Here is a 20375-nt window from a genome sequence, read left to right as displayed (position 1 = left end):
AAATCACATAATAGCCTCACTTAAAACATCTCCTTAGGGCTTCCCTGGTGGCGCAGTGGTTGAGAGTCCACCTGCCGATGCAGGGGACACGGGTTCGTGCCCCGGTCCGGGAAGATCCCACATGCCGCGGAGCGGCTAGGCCCGTGAGCCATGGCCGCTGAGCCTGTGCGTCCAGAGCCTGTGCTCCACAACGGGAGAGGCCACAACAGTGAGAGGTCCGCGTACCACAGAACAAAAGAAAATCTCCTTAGCCAGATTTCAAAAAAGCCTGTGGCCATTCCAATATGATCCAACATAGTGGAATATGATAGAAGGAAAATTGGCAAAGAAAGAGACGCTGGTCTTACCTGATGGAAGTGAAAATATCTCACTTTTGACAATTTTGCAAAAACCTATAATTACATGAATTAATTTCTAGGGTTCTTCATAGGACCTAAAAAGGAACCCATAGAGTTGTGGAACAACAATAGAAGCTTCTGTGATGAGAAGCCCGGGCACCGCAACAAAGAGTAGCCCCCGCTCGCCGCAACTGGAGAAAGTCTGCACGCAGCATTGAAGACCCAGCGCAGCCAAAATAAAAATAAAAAAATAAAAATAAATAAATTTATTTTTAAAAAAGTAATACTCAGGTTTGAGGCATGAGAAATATGATGAGGAGAAATTAGCTAATCCTTTCAGAACTTTTAAAATATCAAACTCAGTCTCTAAGATTTTAGCATTATATACAACATCGGTTACTTATTAGTGGTTTGGGAAGGCCAATTTAAAATTTTCTGATCTTACTGTATTGAAATTCACGGCCCTAATGTTTTCCACATTGACTGTATGAATGATGAAGTAAAGTCAATCATGTATTTCCTTTCCAACTAGGCAGAAAACAAAATTTTGAAAAGTGTTTGGACTACTGACTTTTGATTTCTTCTAAGGCAAGTGTATAGGTAATTTTTATTCCCTGATTAGGAGAAAAATGGTGGAAGAGGGCAGGGTTAAGAATGAAGATTTCAAGAGCGTGAGAGTTAGACGACCAACCAGAGTTCCTAAGGTTCGGTGCCTGTAACTGTCGCCGCCGCTTAAGCCTGCCAAAGCAGTGGTACGGCTGCTGCCCTCGTGTTTGCTACCTCTAGAAACATTCTTGCCAGTAGTGGCGGCAGCGGGACTCAATTACCCCCTTTTCTCACTCTCTCCAGAAGCTCCAGATGGCGTCTTCTGTGGGCAACGTGGCCGACAGCACAGAACCAACGAAACGTATGCTTTCCTTCCAAGGGTTAGCTGAGTTGGCACATCGAGAATATCAGGCAGGAAATTTTGAGGCAGCTGAGAAACACTGCATGCAGCTGTGGAGACAAGAGCCAGACAATACTGGAGTACTTTTATTACTTTCATCTCTACACTTCCAGTGTCGAAGGCTGGACAGATCTGCCCACTTTAGTACTCTGGCAATTAAACAGAACCCTCTTCTGGCAGAAGCCTATTCGAATTTGGGGAATGTGTACAAGGAAAGAGGGCAGTTGCAGGAAGCAATTGAGCATTACCGGCATGCATTGCATCTCAAACCAGATTTCATCGATGGCTATATTAACCTGGCAGCCGCTTTGGTAGCAGCAGGCGACATGGAAGGGGCAGTACAAGCTTACGTCTCTGCTCTTCAGTGCAATCCTGATTTGTACTGTGTTCGCAGTGACCTGGGGAACCTGCTCAAAGCCCTGGGTCGCTTGGAAGGAGCCAAGGCATGTTATTTGAAAGCAATGGAGACGCAACCGAACTTTGCAGTAGCTTGGAGTAATCTTGGCTGTGTTTTCAATGCACAAGGGGAGATTTGGCTTGCAATTCATCACTTTGAAAAGGCTGTCACCCTTGACCCCAGTTTTCTGGATGCTTATATCAATTTAGGAAATGTCTTGAAAGAGGCACGGATTTTTGACAGAGCTGTGGCAGCTTACCTTTGTGCCCTAAGCTTGAGCCCAAATCATGCTGTGGTACATGCCAACCTGGCTTGTGTATACTATGAGCAAGGCCTGATAGATCTGGCAATAGACACCTACAGGCGAGCTATTGAATTGCAACCACATTTCCCTGATGCTTACTGCTACCTAGCCAACGCTCTGGAAGAGAAGGGCAGTGTTGCCGAAGCAGAAGATTGTTATAATACAGCTCTGCGGCTGTGTCCCACCCATGCAGACTCTCTGAATAACCTAGCCAATATCAAAGGAGACCAGGGGAACATTGAAGAGGCAGTTCGCTTGTATTGTAAAGCATTAGAAGTCTTCCCAGAGTTTGCTGTTGCCCATTCAAATTTAGCAAGTGTATTGCAGCAGCAGGGAAAACTGCAGGAAGCTCTGATGCATTATAAGGAGGCTGTTCGAATCAGTCCTACCTTTGCTGATGCCTACTGTAACATGGGAAACACTCTAAAGGAGATGCAGGATGTTCAGGGAGCCTTGCAGTGTTATACTCGTGCCATTCAGATTAACCCTGCACTTGCGGATGCCCACAGCAATCTGGCTTCCATTCACAAGTATTCAGGGAATATTCCAGAAGCAATTGCTTCTTATCGCACTGCTCTGAAGCTTGAACCTGATTTTCCTGACGCTTATTGTGATTTGGCTCATTGCCTGCAGATTGTCTGTGATTGGACAGACTATGATGAGCGAATGAAGAAGTTGGTCAGCATTGTGGCTGACCAGCTGGAGAAGAATAGGTTGCCTTCTGTGCAGCCTCATCATAGTATGCTCTATCCTCTTTCTCATGGCTTCAGGAAGGCTATTGCTGAGAGCCACGGGAACCTCTGCTTGGATGAGATCAGTGTCCTTCATAAACCACCGTACGAACATCCAAAAGACTTGAAGCTCAGTGATGGTCGACTGCGTGTAGGATACGTGAGTTCTGACTTTGGGAATCATCCTACTTCTCATCTTATGCAGTCTATTCCAGGCATGCACAATCCTGATAAATTTGAGGTATTCTGTTATGCCCTGAGCCCAGATGATGGCACAAACTTCCGAGCGAAGGTGATGGCAGAAGCCCATCATTTCATTGATCTTTCTCAGATTCCATGCAATGGGAAAGCAGCTGATCGCATCCATCAAGATGGTATACACATCCTTGTAAATATGAATGGTTATACCAGGGGTGCTCGAAATGAACTCTTTGCTCTCAGGCCAGCTCCTATTCAGGCAATGTGGCTGGGCTACCCTGGGACCAGTGGCGTGCTTTTCATGGATTATATCATCACAGATCAGGAAACTTCACCTGCTGAAGTTGCTGAGCAGTATTCTGAGAAACTGGCTTATATGCCCCATACTTTCTTTATTGGTGATCATGCTAATATGTTCCCTCACCTGAAGAAGAAAGCAGTCATCGATTTTCAGTCCAATGGGCACATTTATGACAATCGGATTGTGCTGAATGGCATCGACCTCAAAGCATTTCTTGATAGTCTCCCAGATGTGCAGATTGTCAAGATGAAATGTCCTGATGGAGGAGACAATGCAGACAGCAGTAATACAGCTCTTAATATGCCTGTCATTCCTATGAATACTATTGCAGAGGCAGTTATTGAAATGATTAACAGAGGACAAATTCAGATAACAATTAATGGATTCAGTCTTAGCAATGGACTGGCAACTACCCGGATCAACATTAAGGCTGCCACTGGAGAGGAGGTTCCCCGTACCATTATTGTAACCACACGTTCTCAGTACGGGTTACCGGAAGATGCCATTGTGTACTGTAACTTTAATCAGTTGTATAAAATTGACCCATCTACTTTGCAGATGTGGGCAAATATTCTGAAGCGTGTTCCCAATAGTGTACTGTGGCTGTTGCGTTTTCCAGCAGTAGGAGAACCTAATATTCAACAGTATGCACAAAACATGGGCCTTCCCCAGAACCGTATCATTTTTTCACCTGTTGCTCCTAAAGAGGAACATGTTCGGAGAGGCCAGCTGGCTGATGTCTGCTTGGACACTCCACTCTGTAATGGCCACACCACAGGGATGGATGTCCTTTGGTCAGGGACACCCATGGTGACTATGCCAGGAGAGACTCTTGCTTCCCGAGTTGCAGCTTCCCAGCTCACTTGTTTAGGCTGTCTTGAGCTTATTGCTCAAAATAGACAAGAATATGAAGACATAGCTGTGAAACTGGGAACTGATCTAGAATACCTGAAGAAACTTCGTGGCAAAGTCTGGAAGCAGAGAACATCTAGCCCTCTGTTCAACACCAAACAATACACAGTGGACCTAGAGCGGCTCTATCTACAGATGTGGGAGCATTACGCAGCTGGCAACAAACCTGATCACATGATTAAGCCTGTTGAAGTCACTGAGTCGGCCTAAATAATGACTGTGTGCACAGGAGAATTACCCTGTACCTGAGCCTCAACCTTCTGGGGGAAAGGGAACTACTTTTTCCTTATCTGTACAATACCATGCTGCAGATGGGTGACAGACAATGATAAGAAATAGCACAGCCAGACTTGCTTCCTGCATGATCATGATCACGATAGGGAGAGACACAAGAGATGGGAAACTGCTGTTCCACAAGGAGTCTCCATAGAATTTTGCAGCAGCCAGGTGTCTGGAAGGTCTGGAAGGTAAGTGTGGAAGGTCTGATCTCCCTTGGTCTTCCATGGGATGGATGGTTAGTGTGGAAGGGAGATAGAGATTGCCCAGCCGTTCTGTGATTATCATGGATTGATTGAGTCTTCTGGATTAATATTTTTCTTTATATTTGGGGTATTGGAGCTTTTAAAAATGTTTGGTTTCAGGTATTTTTATTCATGTGAAGTGTATATGATTCTCTTGAGATAAGGTTTTAAGCTAAAATATTCCTTGTTTTAGTTTCTGAACTCTACAGATAAATGGGGACTTTGCTGGTGTAGTCTTTTTATAGGTTTTATAAACCACTTGAGCCTATATCAGTCATTTTAGTTTCTGACATAATGTTTGGAACTATCAGTGCCTTGTTGGTTTATAGATGATGGCTTAAATTCTTTTCCTGGTCCGTTTCCTTCTTCCCCTCCCCCCACTTTAAAAATTCTCCTGTAACTTGGCTAACAAAAAACCAAGTCTGATTCAAAACCTCCCAGAGCGTTTCTCTTAAACGCATCATCTGGTGCCAAATGAAGATCCTTAGGAGTGATTATTAATTCTGAAGGGCACAGTTGTGGTACTGTCACTGATGATAACGACAATGGATTTTTGGCCCAGAGTTTTGACCTATTTCACCAGTGTTTTACCGTTGACTGCCCCTCTGTGCTGCTTCCAAAAGTCATAGTGTGTGATAAGATTTTTACTTTCATTTCTAAAGTTTGTTTGTTTTTTTTAGTGAGTCCTGTTCTTCCTTTTTCTTTCAGCAGAAATGAAATCCCAGGTAAGTATAAGTATTCAAATATTTGATCAGTAAGTCACAGTTATCTCCAGTACATTAAATAACTTTCATCAAAAAACATGTTATAGGTAAAAAGCTCTGAGGGACCAGCTATGTATATGATAATTATGTTTCAGACCTTCTAGGGTATTATATATAATAACTTGTCTTCTGGACGTGGTCTTGAAGTCTTTATGGATCCAGCCTCAGTAGTAGTGAACTGCACTGCTACTTGGTTTGGAGTACAAATTAGACTTTAGCCCTCCTGGAGGTTGAGTTTTTGGTATTGAAAACCATAGGAGTGAAATTATTGTATTTCAACAAAGGATCGAGGGCTTGAGGCTTAAACAAGGCAACATATGTGTGGGAAGCAGTCAGCCTTGAGAGCAGGTAAGGACATGCCAGGCATGAGGCCGCTGCTCGAAGGGACTGTCCCTACTTGTTCCCCTCCTTATTCCATTCCATGGGAGATAAATCACCAGGGCCCAGAGATCAGAAAGAATGTAAAATGAGACAAGCAAAGCTGTCTCCCCCCTGCACATGCAGGTTATTTTTGATGCTTCTGGGTTTATGGGTTTCCTCCCAGGGAAGTTAACCTTGAGCCGAGACAGTCTGTAGGTAATGTAAACCACCATCTGGCAGCCTTCCGATTTCTAGTCTATATAATCTGCAACTGTAGCATAATAAAATTTGCCTTGCAACCATCAGTTGTCTTGGTCCTTCTGACCCCATCCGTCGTTGCTACTTTCAGTTCCTTACCCCTTCCCTTGTGACCCTGGGCGGTGAGATCCTCTTTCTCCGGCTGGTCCGCGGCAAGTGGCACTCGAACAGGGACCTGAAGCGTGAAGGCAATTAAAAGAAAAAGAAAGTGCAGGTAAGAGAACCCTTATGCAAAATATGTGTGGCCACCAGTAAAAGTGAAACTAATAGAGGCATAAGGCAATAGTCAGAAGTAAAATAAGATGGGGCCAAAGGGCTCAAAGGAGTGTGAATTATTTGCTCAGGTTTTACTTTCGATGCTTAAAGCTCGGGGTAATAAAGTTTCTACCTCACAGTTGACTGAATTTTTACAGCATATCCATGGTGTATCTCCCTGGTTTCCTGATGGCGGCTCTGTTGACATAGAAATCTGGCAGAAAGTTGGAGAAGATTTAAAAAATTATTATGAGTCTCGAGGGCCTACTCATACTCCTGTTGTTACATATAGTTTGTGGAATCTGATAAAAATATGTTTAGCTCCTTCTCATGATAGTGTTGATTTGAATGTAAAGTCAGAAAAACATAAGCCTCTGACAGAAGGAGAGACTGTATTATCAGCTACTGTGTCGCCACTTCCTAAACCGAAAGAGCTAATTAATTTAAATAGTTTAGATGAAGAGGAACATTTTGACTTAACAGATGAGGCTTGTAAACATAAAAGAGAGAACTATCCTGAGGATGATTTTCTAATGGCTGTGATAGATAAGTCAGTGAAAAAGCTGCAGGTTAATAAGGACTGTCTTGCTCAAAAATCTACATCTGTAAAAATGCTCAGTCCCTTGCAGCGCGCTGTACAAGGAGCCATAAAACGAGGAGAAGATCCTATTTTCTGTTGTCCCGTCATAGAAAGACCTGGTCCTAATAATCCTCAACAAGCTACTAGGGAGCATCAGGCTCTCCCTTTGAAAGTTTTGAAAGATTGAAAATCTGCCTGTGCTCAATATGGGCCCACTGCTCCTTTTACTGCTGCTATGGTTGACAGGAGAAGCTCTTCCCCCCGCTGATTGGAAGTCTATTGCACGAGCTTGTTTAAATGGTGGAGATTATTTAATATGGAAGTTTGATTTTTATGAACGGGCTGCTGAACAAGCAGAAAAGAATGCTGCCCATAATATTCCAGTTGATTATCATATGCTGATTGGGGAAGGACAGTATCTTTCTTTGCAAGATCAATTAACTTATCCCTTTGTTGCTTATCCTCAAATAAATCATTTGGCATTACAAGCCTGGAGGAAATGACCTTCTACACACAAAACTGAGGATCTTTCAACAATTAGACAGGGACCTGATGAACCATATGCTGATTTTGTAGATAGGTTGTCACAGGCAGTGGGGAGACTCCTTGTGGACGGACTCACTGGTACAATTGTAGTTAAGCAACTTGCTTTTGAAAATGCTAATAATGCGTCTCAGGCTGCGATTCGACCTTGGAGAAAACGGGGAACATTGGAGGATTATATTCGCCTTTGTGCAGACATTGGGCCTACTTATATACAGGGTGCTGCTGTGGCTGCAGCATTAACTAAAGTGGGGTTTAAAAACAATCAAAAGAAAACGAAGACTTGTTTTAAATGCGGAAAGGCAGGTCATTTTGCTAGCGAATGTAGATCTTTTAATTCTAACCCTAGTCCTTCCTTCCCTACTCAGAAACCTCCAGATGGTCAGAAAATCCCTGGTTTATGCCCTAAATGCAATAGGGGAAAACATTGGGCACAAGATTGTTGCTCGGTGGCCCACAAGGATGGGCCACCACTGTCGGGAAACTCCTCCCGGGGCCTTCCCTGGCCCCAACAAATAATAAGGGCAATGTCTGTGTATCCTCCTCAAATTATCAATCAGACATTAACCAAAAACAGAAACATACAATATCCTCGCTCTCCAGAGCAACACCAGGAAGCGCAGGACTGGAGCTCAGTACCTCCGCCCGATATGTATTAACTCCTGAAATGGGTCCTCAGGCCCTCTCTACGGGCATCTGTGGACCTTTACCCAAGGGTTTGATGGGACTATTATTGGGAAGAAGTAGTGTCACCATGAAAGGTTTAACTATTATGCCAGGAGTCACAGATTCTGACTATGAAGGAGAAATAAAAGTCATGGCACAAACTATTAAAAATACAACAATTATTTCTCCTGGTGATAAAATTGCACAATTGCTACTTTTGCCCTTTGTACCTCATGGACAAATTTTACAACATCAAAAGAGAGAAACAAAGGCTTTTGGATCGTCTAATGCTGCCTACTGGATTCAGAAGATAGGGAAAGAACGTCCAGAAATGAAATGAACCATTAATGGAAAGGTTTTTTCAGGTTTGTTAGACACTGGAGCTGATGTCTCTGTTATGACGCAGATACACTGGCCTAAACGTTGGCCCATTAGTCCTACTATTACAGAACTTCACGGAATAGGACAAAGTTCTTCTCCTATGCAAAGTAGTCAGTTATTATTATGGCAAGATAGTGAGGGCCATTCAGGACACTTCCAGCCTTATGTTTTGCCTGGGCTGCCTTTAAACCTCTGGGGCCGAGATATATTAAAAGAAATGGGAGTATTACTTTATAGTCCAAATTCTCAAGTCTCTAATATGATGTTGGATCAAGGATTTCTTCCCACAAAAGGGCTGGGAACAAATCAACAAGGAACTGTCCATCCTATTGATGTGAAAATAAAAAATGATAGACAAGGTTTGGGTTTTTCTTAGCAGCCTTGGATTCTCCTCCACTCACTGCTGATCCAATTACTTGGCTGACTGATGACCCTGTATGGGTGGACCAATGGCCCCTCACAAAGGAGAAATTAGAAGCTGCAGAACAATCAGTACTGGAACAATTAGGGCATTTAGAAATGTCCAGTAGTCCTTGGAATACTCCTATTTTTATTATCAAGAAAAAATCTGGAAAATATAGGTTATTACAGGATCTAAGAGCTGTTAATAAAACTATGCTAATAATGGGAGCTCTTCAACCAGGCCTACCCTCTCCAACAGCCATACCACATAATTATCATCTTTTAGTTATAGAGTTAAAAGATTGTTTTTTCACTATTCCTTTGTTTCCTGAAGATAGAAAACATTTTGCTTTTAGCTTGCCTGCCTTAAATTTTAAGGAAGCCATGAAGAGATTTCAATGGAAAGTATTGCCTCAGGGCATGGCAAATAGTCCTACATTATGCCAAAAATATGTGGCTCAGGCCTTGACTCCTGTGAGAAAAAGGTTTCCATCGTTATATCTCATACATTATATGGATGATATGCTTTTAGCCACTGATAATATTTCTTTATTAGAGACTGCTTTTCAATTTTTACAACAGTCCTTACAATCATTTGGCTTGGTCACTGCCTCAAAAAAATTCAAAGACAATCTCCATTTTTATATTTGGGAAAATATATTGATAACACTACTATTAGGCCTCAAAAACTGCAAATTCGAGTTGATAATTTAAAAACATTAAATGCTTTACAAAAATTACTTGGAGATATTAATTGGCTAAGGCCTTCCTTAAAACTTACTACTGCTCAATTACAGCCTTTGTTTGATATTCTTTTTTTTTTTTTTTTTTTTTTTGTTTTGAATAGATTTTTGAGTTTTATTGAAATCTTACATGAACAAGAAATTGGAAATACAATCACATCAAAGAACAAATTGTCACGGCTTTGACGTTTAAGCCAAACAAATTTTGTAGGGCAGATTTCAAAAAGGTGTGAAGTTATAACAATTTAAAAACACAGTTGACCTACTTCTAGGAATGCAAAACATACAATCATAGGTTATTTTCAATACAAGAAAACTTAAATTTGTTTGCTTTAATTTCTTAAAACTACTAAGACAAAGCACTAGCTTGTATTTTTATTTACAGCATACTCCATACTGCTAGGTAATCTATCCCAAATCCAAAAAATGAAGCTGTCCAAAACCAAAGGTTCTGCAAAATCATGATTTAACAGTGTGCTCAGCTTGTTTTGAAGCTAAAATGAAGCCTGAAAGGATAAAAGCATTGTAACTCCCAGAATAAGGGAACTCTGCAAGCCCAATAATGTCCAAGAGCATTTATGAAAAGAGGAAAAAATAAAAAGACTTGAGTATATACACAATAGTGATTTCTTCAGCCCAATACAAATGGCAGCAAATTGCTACTTAAAGATGAAACAGATAAGCCAATTTTTTTTTTGAAGGATGTAGATCTAGAGCCAATCGTATCTTGCCAGTATCATTTTCAAGCCCTCACTTGTCTATTTCCACTGTTGCCCATAAGTATCCTGATAAAATTCCTGGTTGTCATTATTGTAACCATAGTTACCAGAATAGTCACCACCTTGCTGAAGCGGCTGTTGAGCGATGGGCTGGGAACCCCAGTTCTGTTGGTTGTTGGTCTGACGGCGCTTGGAATCAGGTTGGTTGTACCCATCTGCCTTTCTCTTGCCTCCTACATTGCCCCCACGGTTGCCCCGAGATCCACGGGAACCACGGCCTCTCTGCTGTTGTGCAGGACCCCCTCTGCCACCCCTAGAGCCTCTTGGTGGTCCCAAAGGTGCCCCCCTTTGTGAATAGCCAGCTCTACCTCTTGGAGGTGGTGCTCCCCGCCCCCTTGGTGGTGGTGGAGCACCTCGCCCTCCCCTTCCTCCTCCTCTTCCTCTTACTGCATAGCCATCATCATAGCCGTAGTAGGGATCTTCATAGCCTCCACGATAGTCATGATAATCATAACCATAGTAATCATCATAGTAATCTTCATAGCCATAGTAATCTGGAGGGTAGCCATATCCACCTCTCCCCCCACCACGACCCCGACCTCTAATTGGAGGTGGCATACGAGGAGGAGGGTGATAGTAATAATCTTCATACGCAGTGCTTCTGGAGGCCTGTCTAGCAGCTTGGCGCTCTTTCCTTTTCTTGTCTGGTGGCTTGGCTAAGACTATTTCAATTTCTTCCCCTTCTATTTCTTTGCCATTCATTTCATCCATGGCCTTAACAGCTGCTCCTCTGTCTTCGAAATGAACAAATGCATAATCTTTCAACTTCTTCACTCTTTCAAGTTTTCCGAATTCAGAAAACGACTTTTCCAGTATTTCTTCTGTCACTGTAGTAGCCAAGTTTCTCACAAATAAAACTTTCACCTTAGCCATGACTTCTGGATCTGGTTCTTCCACAGGGTCAGCCCATTCAACCGTAACTACATTTCCCCATACTTTTACTTTTCCACTCATCAGCCGGCGTCTGGCTTGTGCTGCTGACTTGTGATCCTCATACTCAAGGAAGCAGAACCCCCGATTCTTCTTTTTGTCATCGGGTTGATGATAGAGAATAACGTCCACCAAACCCTCTGTGACTTTACTGAATTCTTCCAGAATGTTTTCTTTAGTCTTATTCTTCGGAATTGATCCAACAAAAAGCCTGTTGTTTGCCACAGAAATGCACACTCCAAGGTGTTTACCAGGGCGAATTTCATAGCTGTCACACAGTTTAACAGCTTCCTGTGCAGCTTCCTTTCCACAGAAGGTGATAAATGCATACCCTCTGTTCTGACCAGACAGTGGATCCATCATAAGACGTAGATCCCAAATGGGACCAGCCTTTTCAAAAAGGGGCACCAACTCATCCTCATATAAATCTCTTGGTATTTTACCTACAAAGACTTCTGTTCCAATTCCAGGTTGCATGCCAGAGTACACACTGTCTGGTGGAGGACCACCATACTTCCTCTGTCCTGTGGTTACATCCAGGGTATAACCAGTCCTCTCAAGCAAGGCCTTGATCTTTGCTTCATCGGGTCCCTTTGTAGACTCTTGCACCTTGCTCCCCTGTTTCTCCCTTTGCCTGTAGGTCTTCATAACTCCACATAAAAATGCACTTTTGTTCTGAACATGTGATAAGTCACTTTCCTTGAACTGCTGTAGTACAGACAGAGCTCCTTCTTCATTAAATTCCCTGAGAGCATCAATGGCTCTTTCATCAAGATCGACATAAGCTACCAAGCCTGTCTGAAATATTTCATCAAGTCTTTCTGCCACCTTCTGTGGGAGGCCTGCCTCTATCAGTGTCTTGTAGTGTTCTGTGTGAGTTACACTGGAAGTATCCATTGGTTCTTCCTCTTCTTTTAACTGTACCGCATTACCATTCACCTGATTAGCCATTTTATTATGCGGGGCAGAGCTGGGGCCGACGGCCGGGCCCGTGAGAATCAGCGCGAGGCGCTTTGAAAACGACTAGAAATGGCGCGCGCGCCACCCCCTCCCCCCCTCATGGACAGATGATATTCTTAAAGGTGACTCAGATCCTTCTTCTTCACGCTCTATGACTCCAGAAGGATTTCAAGCTTTACAAATAGTCAATAAATCTATCAGTTCTACACAATTAACTAGAATTCATACTCACCTTCCAATTTTCTTAATAATTTGTCCAACTCCTCATGTGCCTACTGCCATCTTATGGCAAACTGTTGGAATTATTGAATAGATCCATATGAAAACTACACCCTCTAAAGTTATTAACCCTTATTATGAACTTATTAGTAATTTAATAATGCAAGGTAGAACTAGATGCTTACAACCTATAAGTATAGAACCTTCTCAAATTATTATCCCTTATTCAGTTAGTCAACAAAATTGGCTTTTTCAACATAGTCATGAATGGGGTCTTGCTCTTGCAGGATTTTCAGGTACCTTGGAACGCCATTACCCTGCTGATAAATTGATCCAGTTCAGCAAACTTAACTCATATCTTTCCTTCTATAATTAGGCAACAGCCTGTTCCTCATGTACCTTTGGTTTTTACGGACGGTGCTTCTTCAGGAGTGGCTACTGTAATCATTGACGACGGAACAAACCTCATTAAAGAAACTTCCTTGACTTCAGCTCAACGTGTTGAACTGTATGCTGTCATCATGTCTTTTAAACATTTGCCTTCTATGTCTTTAATTTGTTTTCTGATAGTAAATATCTTATTAGCTTGTGATTTCTTCTGGAGACTGCGACCATAGGACATACTAATAACCCTGAATTATCATCCTCTTTTCGTTTGCTTCAACAGCTTATTCGTTCCCATGATGGTCCTGTTGCAGGTCTGTATATCCGTGCTCATTCTAACTTGCCTGGTCCATTGACTAAACTTAATGCGACTGCAGATGTTTTAACTCGATCTAAACGTGATCTTTATCCTGTACATTTTCCTCCCAAGAATAGAGTTGAAGTTACTCCTCCTCCTCAATCTCTTTTCCCTAAAGCAGGACATGTCCCAATTTACCGTACTCCTCCTTTCCGTTCGTCATGCTGTCAAGAATGGCTAATGTACTGCATTCATTATCTTCATACTGTTGATACTCATGGTCCATGTCCTGGACACCCTCATATTATGGTAAGTTATGATCAAACTGCTTCACAAGCAGCACAGCCGTTGCACGCTTTACACCGTCAGTCGGCGGCTACATTACACACACAATTTTCCCTTACTCGTGAAGCCGCCCGACAAATTGTTAAGCAATGCCCACAATGCTTACCTCACCTTCCTGTTCCACATTATGTTGTTAATCCTCGTGGATTATTACCTAGACATTTATGGCAAATGGATGTTACCCATATCCCGTCTTTTGGGAAATTACAGTTTGTTCGTGTCACTATCGATACTTACTCTGGTTTCCTCTGTGCTACAGCACAGACCGGAGAAGCTACTAAACATGTTATCACTCATTTATTACACTGTTTTGCTTTCATGAACCTTCCCAAAATTATTAAAACAGATAATGGGCCCGCTGCTTTTGCAACATTTTGTAATTCATTACAAAATTACCCATATTACAGGCATTCCATATAACCCTCAAGGACAACGTATTATAGAACGTGCAAATAGATCTTTACAGCTAACTATTGAAAAAATAAAAAGGGGGGAATTGTATAGAACAACGCCACATAACCTTATAAATCATGCTCTGTTTATTTTAAATGTTCTCACTGTTGACAAATTTGGCTGCTCTGCAGGGGAAAGGTTGGTGGCTGAGCCAAGATTGGCCTCTCAATCTCCGGAGGTCCTCTGGAAAGATCCGTTAACCAGCACTTGGCGTGGTCCTGATCCTGTGTTGATTTGGGGACGTGGTCACGTGTGTATCTTTCCCAGATCAGCGCCTGGACCTTGCTGGCTTCCTGAGCACTTAGTCAAGCAAATAGATGGCTCGCCACAGCGCACAACTAGTTCAGAAGATGAAGAAGCTCTGCATCTCTCTCGAAAATTTGACAGTGTTGATTCAGAAAGAGAAGAGGAAGAGAAGACCACTTGCCAGGACGACTCAAAGGAGTGATGTTCCAACTTGGGGACAAATTAAACAACTGGTTTCATGAGCTCAAGAGTCAGTGAAACAATAGAATAATCCTGTTACACGTGTAACTTTATTTTTGGCTATGTTGGCAACCATTTCATGTGTTCCCTCTGTTAATGCAGCAACTTACTGGGCCTATGTACCTGATCCTCCACTATTACAACCCATATCGTGGTCTGAAGCAGAGTTTTCTGTATTTTACAATGATAACTGTTTATGGGCCTCTTATTGGGAATATAAAACAAACCAATATGTCTGTAAATTATACTAACTGGTTTAGTACCCATCCTGTCTGTCTTAGCCCATTGAATCTGGAAACTGGATGTGTAAAGGCTATTAGTTATGAGCATACAGATGTTTATGAGGGAACGGATCAATCAATTAGTTTGTCAGGCTCTCCAGGCATCCTTCGTTTTACAGGAACCAACATTACTCTTACATGCCCGGCTACCAACCGACGAGAGGATCTTAAGGATACCATCATTTGGTATAAAATGGGCAACCTATTAATATTAGAGGTCGAATCTCATACACCTCACCACTTAGGGATTCCGCTATTACTATAGCCAAGGTTACAGGTGAAGATTCAGGAAATTATTTCTGTATGAAGCGTTTACTTGGAGGACAAGGGATACTTATAGCTGGACATAAGGTTACTATGCTTAACAGAAAATCAAAAAATCAATTTCCTCCCTTTATGACCGTTAACTTTCCTGGATCCAATTTTGAACATTGCAGTGCATCTTGGAATAATAACCAAATATGGTGTACTATAGATTATACCAAGGTGTCAATTCTTATCTCTTCTATTCCCATCATAGATAGGTTTATCACATTTCAAAAGAACTGGGATATATGGAAACTAGCTCTAACTTATTCCAATACACCTGTTAGAACTTGTGTTGCTCCTCCATATACACTTTTGTGTGGTTCTATTAACATTGGTAATTCTTCCAAAGGGGGATATAATATTAGCTTTTTTAATTGTATTTTTAGCAGTTGTATGTTCCCTTCTGCAGGAACGCAATCTGTGCTTATACTAAAGCAACCCATATATGTTATGGTGCCTGTACATCTGAGAGAACCTTGGTATGAAGATACTGGAGTACAGGCATGGGTGGAAGTCTCTAAAACCTTGCAGAGAAGGAGACGCTTTCTTGGGTGGCTAATAGTAAGTTTACTTGCCTCGGCTGCTCTGTCTGCTACCGCGGCTACTGCCGGTCTTGTTCTTTCACGGAGTATTCATCATGCTCACTTTGCTAATCAGTTATCTCAACATACCAGTCTTGCTTTATCTTTACAAAGTCACATAGATTTACAGATTAATAACAAGTTAGATGAATTTAAAAATGCAATTTTGGGGATGGGAGATCAGACGGCAGCATTAAAATTGAGGATGCGTTTAGCTTGTCATGCAAAGTATACATGGATGTGTGTTACTCCTTAAAAGTACAATGACTTTATTTGGGAATGGGAAAAAGTAAAAATGCATCTGCTGAGTGTTTGGTCAGATAAATATTAGTCTTGATCTTAAGAAATTAAATGCTGAAATTCAGGATATACAAAATGCACATCTTGATGATAGTTCGCCAGAAGATGTAACTCAAACTTCACTGGATCATTTAAAGTGGTTAAACCCTCAGTCTTGGATTACTGGAAGGTTGTCAGGATTTATTACCCTGGCCATAATTTGTCTATTATTTATAGTAATCTTCTCATGTCTGTTTCGTATCCTCATGCAACAGTACACTACTCTCGGCACTAAACTTCATGGAATTATTTTGCAGCAAAAGTTAAAAAATAAAAAAGGGGGACCTGTGGGAAGCAGTCAGCCTTGAGAGCAGGCTACAGACATGCCAGCCATGCCGCCACTGCTCAAAAGGACTGTCCCTACTTGTTCCCCTCCTTGTTCCATTCCATGGGAGATAAATCACCAGGGCCCAGAGATCAGAAAGAATGTAAAATGAGACAAGCAAAGCTGTCTCCCCCCTGCACATGCAGGTTATTTTTGATGCTTCTGGGTTTATGGGTTTCCTCCCAGAGAAGTTAACCTTGAGCCGAGACAGTCTGTAGGTTAATGTAAACCACCATCTGGCAGCCTTCCCTTTTCTAGTCTAGATAATCTGCAACTGTATCATAATAAAATTTGCCTTGCAACCATCAGTTGTCTTGGTCCTTCTGACCCCATTCGTCGGTGCTACTTCAGTTCCTTACCCCTTCCCTTCTGACCCTGGGCGGTGAAATCCTCTTTCTCCGGCTGGTCCCCAGCACACATGAATATATGTTTTTGTCTTGCTGTACTGCACCTATGCTGTCTAGTAACAGATATTTTGTCTGCTAGTAGTGTTCTAGATTATGTCTTTCCAAAGCGCTGAGGCAGTGCACCTATTCTGTAGTTGCAGCTGATGCCTGAATGTATCCTAGCTGACAAATTATTGATTAATAAGAACTTGAATTTCTGAAAGATTTGTACTGTTAACCAAAATCTGAGCAAGGAGTCTCAAATGTAATTCTTAGCCAGAATTACATGTTAATGAACCATTTAACAGTGTGAATCAAGGAACATCAGTGTAAGGATTTCTTTTAATTTATTTTTTACTTGAATTTATTTTTGCTTGAAATATCAGTTAAAGTTTGCCAGCTTGGTTGCAGATGAACGGACGTTGGAAGTTCACCAAACTACTTAATGTGGGATAGGATAATAGACTTCCAGCGCCCTCAAGGCTGTGACCTTGCAGCCATTTTACGTAGCACATCCTCCTCCTATAGGGATGAACCTTTCCCTGGCCCGAAAAGTAGCAGCTCTGTTGAAGCTTTGCTTATTGTAACAGGATTTTGTTTCCAGGTTACATGTCTGTGGAAGACTTAATTCTGAATAGAGATATAGATATTACTGGAAACTAATTGTTTTTTCTATTATACTCTGCTTTATCAAAAAAGTAAAACATTTAAATTGTGCTACAGAAATTCAGATGTTGTCTTGCAATCTTTAAACAATAAATGAATGAATTGCCCTTAAAAAAAAAAAAGAAAAGAATTAAGCAGTTAAGCTGTTGGTCCCACATCAGACAAATTATCCTTATACCTCCTGTCAATATTGTTAACAGAGACTGTTATTTTATTAATCCTTATGATCCCGTGAATCTTTCTTTCATGTGTCAGGGCACAGCAGGTGAGAGAGTGGATTTGTTAAGCTGGGTGGGTTTATCCTTCTTTTATGCGTTCATTCAATTTTATGTTCATTTACTTATTGTACACACATGGCAATAGAAGCTGCTAAAGCAATCATTGCTATTCTGCAAAACAACAAGGCACAGAAGCAGATGTCTTATTTCTGAGATTTCTCCCCCCAGGATTGTTATGATTAAAGATCCTTTCCCCCCACTCCCTGGAGAGGACAAGGGGCTACTCTCTGGAGGTTTTTTAATGACTTGGGGAAAGGCTCAAATATCCCCCCACTATGGTAATCCACCCCAGGGGCAAACCACACAAGAATATAGAAAAATGCAAACACATGTCTAACGATAGAAAGCATATCAGTGAAGGGGTGGAATGTGTGGATAAAAAGGGGCTTTATGAATGAGGCATAAAAACACTTGCAAGTGATGGATATGTTCCTTTTCTTGATTGTGTTGACAGTTCCATGGGTATATGCATATTTCAGAACTTAAATTGTCTTTAAGTTTGTGCAGTGTACTGTGTCCATTCTATTTAACAGAGCCATTAAAAAAAGGCTAAGAACAGACGTGTGTCTCAACAAATAAATGTAGCAAAGAACAGAAAAGTCAAGTACAGTATGATCTCTGTCAGTTGAATTTTCCTATATTTTATTTCCCTCAAAAAATATATCCCAGTTCTTAAAAGAGATGGGACTCTTAATAAAAGGTTAAAAAAAAAAAGGATTCACTGGTATTTCAGCAATAGTTTTTGATATCCCTCTAGCAACATGTTGTAGGAAAGGAGAAAATAAAACTTACCTTACATCTACCCAGAACCTCTATGGCTTCATTGTGCTTGAGGATCCCAGCCCCACTGTAACCCATCAGAGGCTCTAGTACATGTCTCTGGTTGCACTGATACCCAATGGCAACAGTGGTATCTGGTGATAAGTGGTTTGCCTGTGGCTGCTGGTGACTCTGGTGAGATACCTTCTCAACGCTTCATGCACAGTGGGACTGTGCAAACATAGCAAGAGCAGGAGGGAAAGAAAATTGGAAGTTCTCTGTGGAGATTGAAAGATTTTGTTGGTGTCACTATGGTAAACATGACATATACAGAAATCATCTTTTTTCAAAGATAAATGCAGTTCTAATGATTGTAGCATCTCTTAAATGCTTAAAAGACCCCTAAACTATTGCTACCAAATTTCTTGGGCTTAGGAAACCTCTCTGGATTGAATAAAGAAGAATTGTTAACCATTGGCAGAAGGTCATCATTTATATAATATGATCTCATATCCCAAGGGAGATTCTCTTAATTTATTATGTTTAATTGATATTTCCAGTGATTCCAAAAAGAGAGATACATAAAAGTGCCCTCATTCTCAAGTAATTAGGAGATTAGGCAACTGTACTAGTAATCTTAAACCTCATATTTGAAATGCTTCCAGATTTAAGCCTTTTGAAGTGCTGTGTTTTCTCTACTTTAAAAAAAAATCAGTATTTAATTTTCTTTGAATCACAACTGTCCTACAGGGGATGAATATGCTAGAACAGATAAGTATCTATTTTCAAAGGGCTTTCTACTTCAAGTTTAATAGTCTCCCAAAGTTTATATAAGAGAGTCCCAAGCTGTTGCAAAGGTTTGACAAGCATGTTTCTCCACAGTTCTGGGATTTATGTTAGGTAGCTTTTCGTTCAGATAAAGAAAATTTACTGAGTTCCTAAATAGCCAGTGATTCAGGTTCTTATTAATATTCTTAGTGGTAGTAAACACTCTTTCTTGCTGTTCTGCCTTAGAATTCTTCATTCATTTTCTTCTTCAGGGACTACTTGGCCATTTTAAAGGCACATCAAGTTTGTTCTTTATCATTTGAATTTGTATTATCACTTTTCTCGTTTTTTGTCTCCTCTATACCGCTTGATTCACTTTGGCATATTTACAGTTTGTTCATTTGGTAACATCAGGCTGCATCTTAAGGAAGGGCATGTAAATAAACCAAAGATAATTGTGTGTGCAGTAAGCTTAGGCTGTTTGCACACTTGTATCCAGCCATTTTATGTATTTTTATTGGTCACGCTTCAAAGATTTGCTAACATGGTTGAACTTTTACTGAGTAGAAACCTCTGGCTGCCTAAATCATTCACCTGATACTCCTGATTCTCAGAGGTAGAGAGAAGGTTTTTACAGGTCCAGCACCAGGTTGACCTCCCTCCCCCCCCCCCTCCCCCACAGGGCCTCTGAGCTCTACTGCATGAAGCCAGTGCTGAGCAGGCACCTAGAAATGGACAGTCTCCCAGCAGGGAGAGTTATGGCTGGAAAGTACCCCCTTCCTCATGACTGACATCAATTATCCTGACCCTCCACACTACATTATTCCTCATTCATGTGCTTACTATGAAGTGATTTTCCTGTGTATGGGCCCCAAATACTCCAGAACTCTGCTTCCATAAAATAGTCATAGGTTGCAGTGCTCCTCTCATAAAAAATAGTATTTTAGATGGGAACAGCCAAAGAGTTCACATAATCTCTGCAGCTAAGGCTATAAAACACAGGCAAGCAGGATACATCTTTAGGGATTATGTTTTTAAACAGTTTCAAGACATATCTGGCCTTTACTTCTCCAAATATGAATTATTTTCAGGCAAATTTCAAATTGTATGACATCTTATGGATTCCATTTTGTAATTACCTACACTTTACCCCATGGATTGACACATTTTACTGAAACCCAGAATTCTTGTTTAGTTTCTAATAAACCTCATGCAACAATAGCTACCTT

The 20375-nt window shown here is 41.3% G+C and overlaps 1 protein-coding gene and 1 pseudogene across 1 annotated transcript; one reads left to right on the top strand and one right to left on the bottom strand.

Annotated features, from left to right (window-relative positions):
* Window positions 1-279: 279 nt before the first annotated feature.
* LOC132423044 (UDP-N-acetylglucosamine--peptide N-acetylglucosaminyltransferase 110 kDa subunit pseudogene) lies at window positions 280-6135 on the top strand (annotated as a pseudogene).
* A 3563-nt stretch (window positions 6136-9698) lies between these two features.
* Window positions 9699-12360, bottom strand: LOC132423043 (heterogeneous nuclear ribonucleoprotein R). Its single transcript, XM_060008355.1, has one exon. It carries the CDS (start codon window positions 12258-12260, stop codon window positions 10359-10361), a length of 1902 nt encoding a protein of 633 aa, XP_059864338.1. The 5' UTR covers window positions 12261-12360; the 3' UTR covers window positions 9699-10358.
* Between the last annotated feature and the right edge of the window lie 8015 nt (window positions 12361-20375).

This window comes from Delphinus delphis, chromosome 3 (genome assembly GCF_949987515.2).
Source record: "Delphinus delphis chromosome 3, mDelDel1.2, whole genome shotgun sequence".
Classification (NCBI taxonomy): Eukaryota; Metazoa; Chordata; class Mammalia; order Artiodactyla; family Delphinidae; genus Delphinus; species Delphinus delphis.
This window is presented reverse-complemented; position numbering and strand designations above follow the sequence as displayed.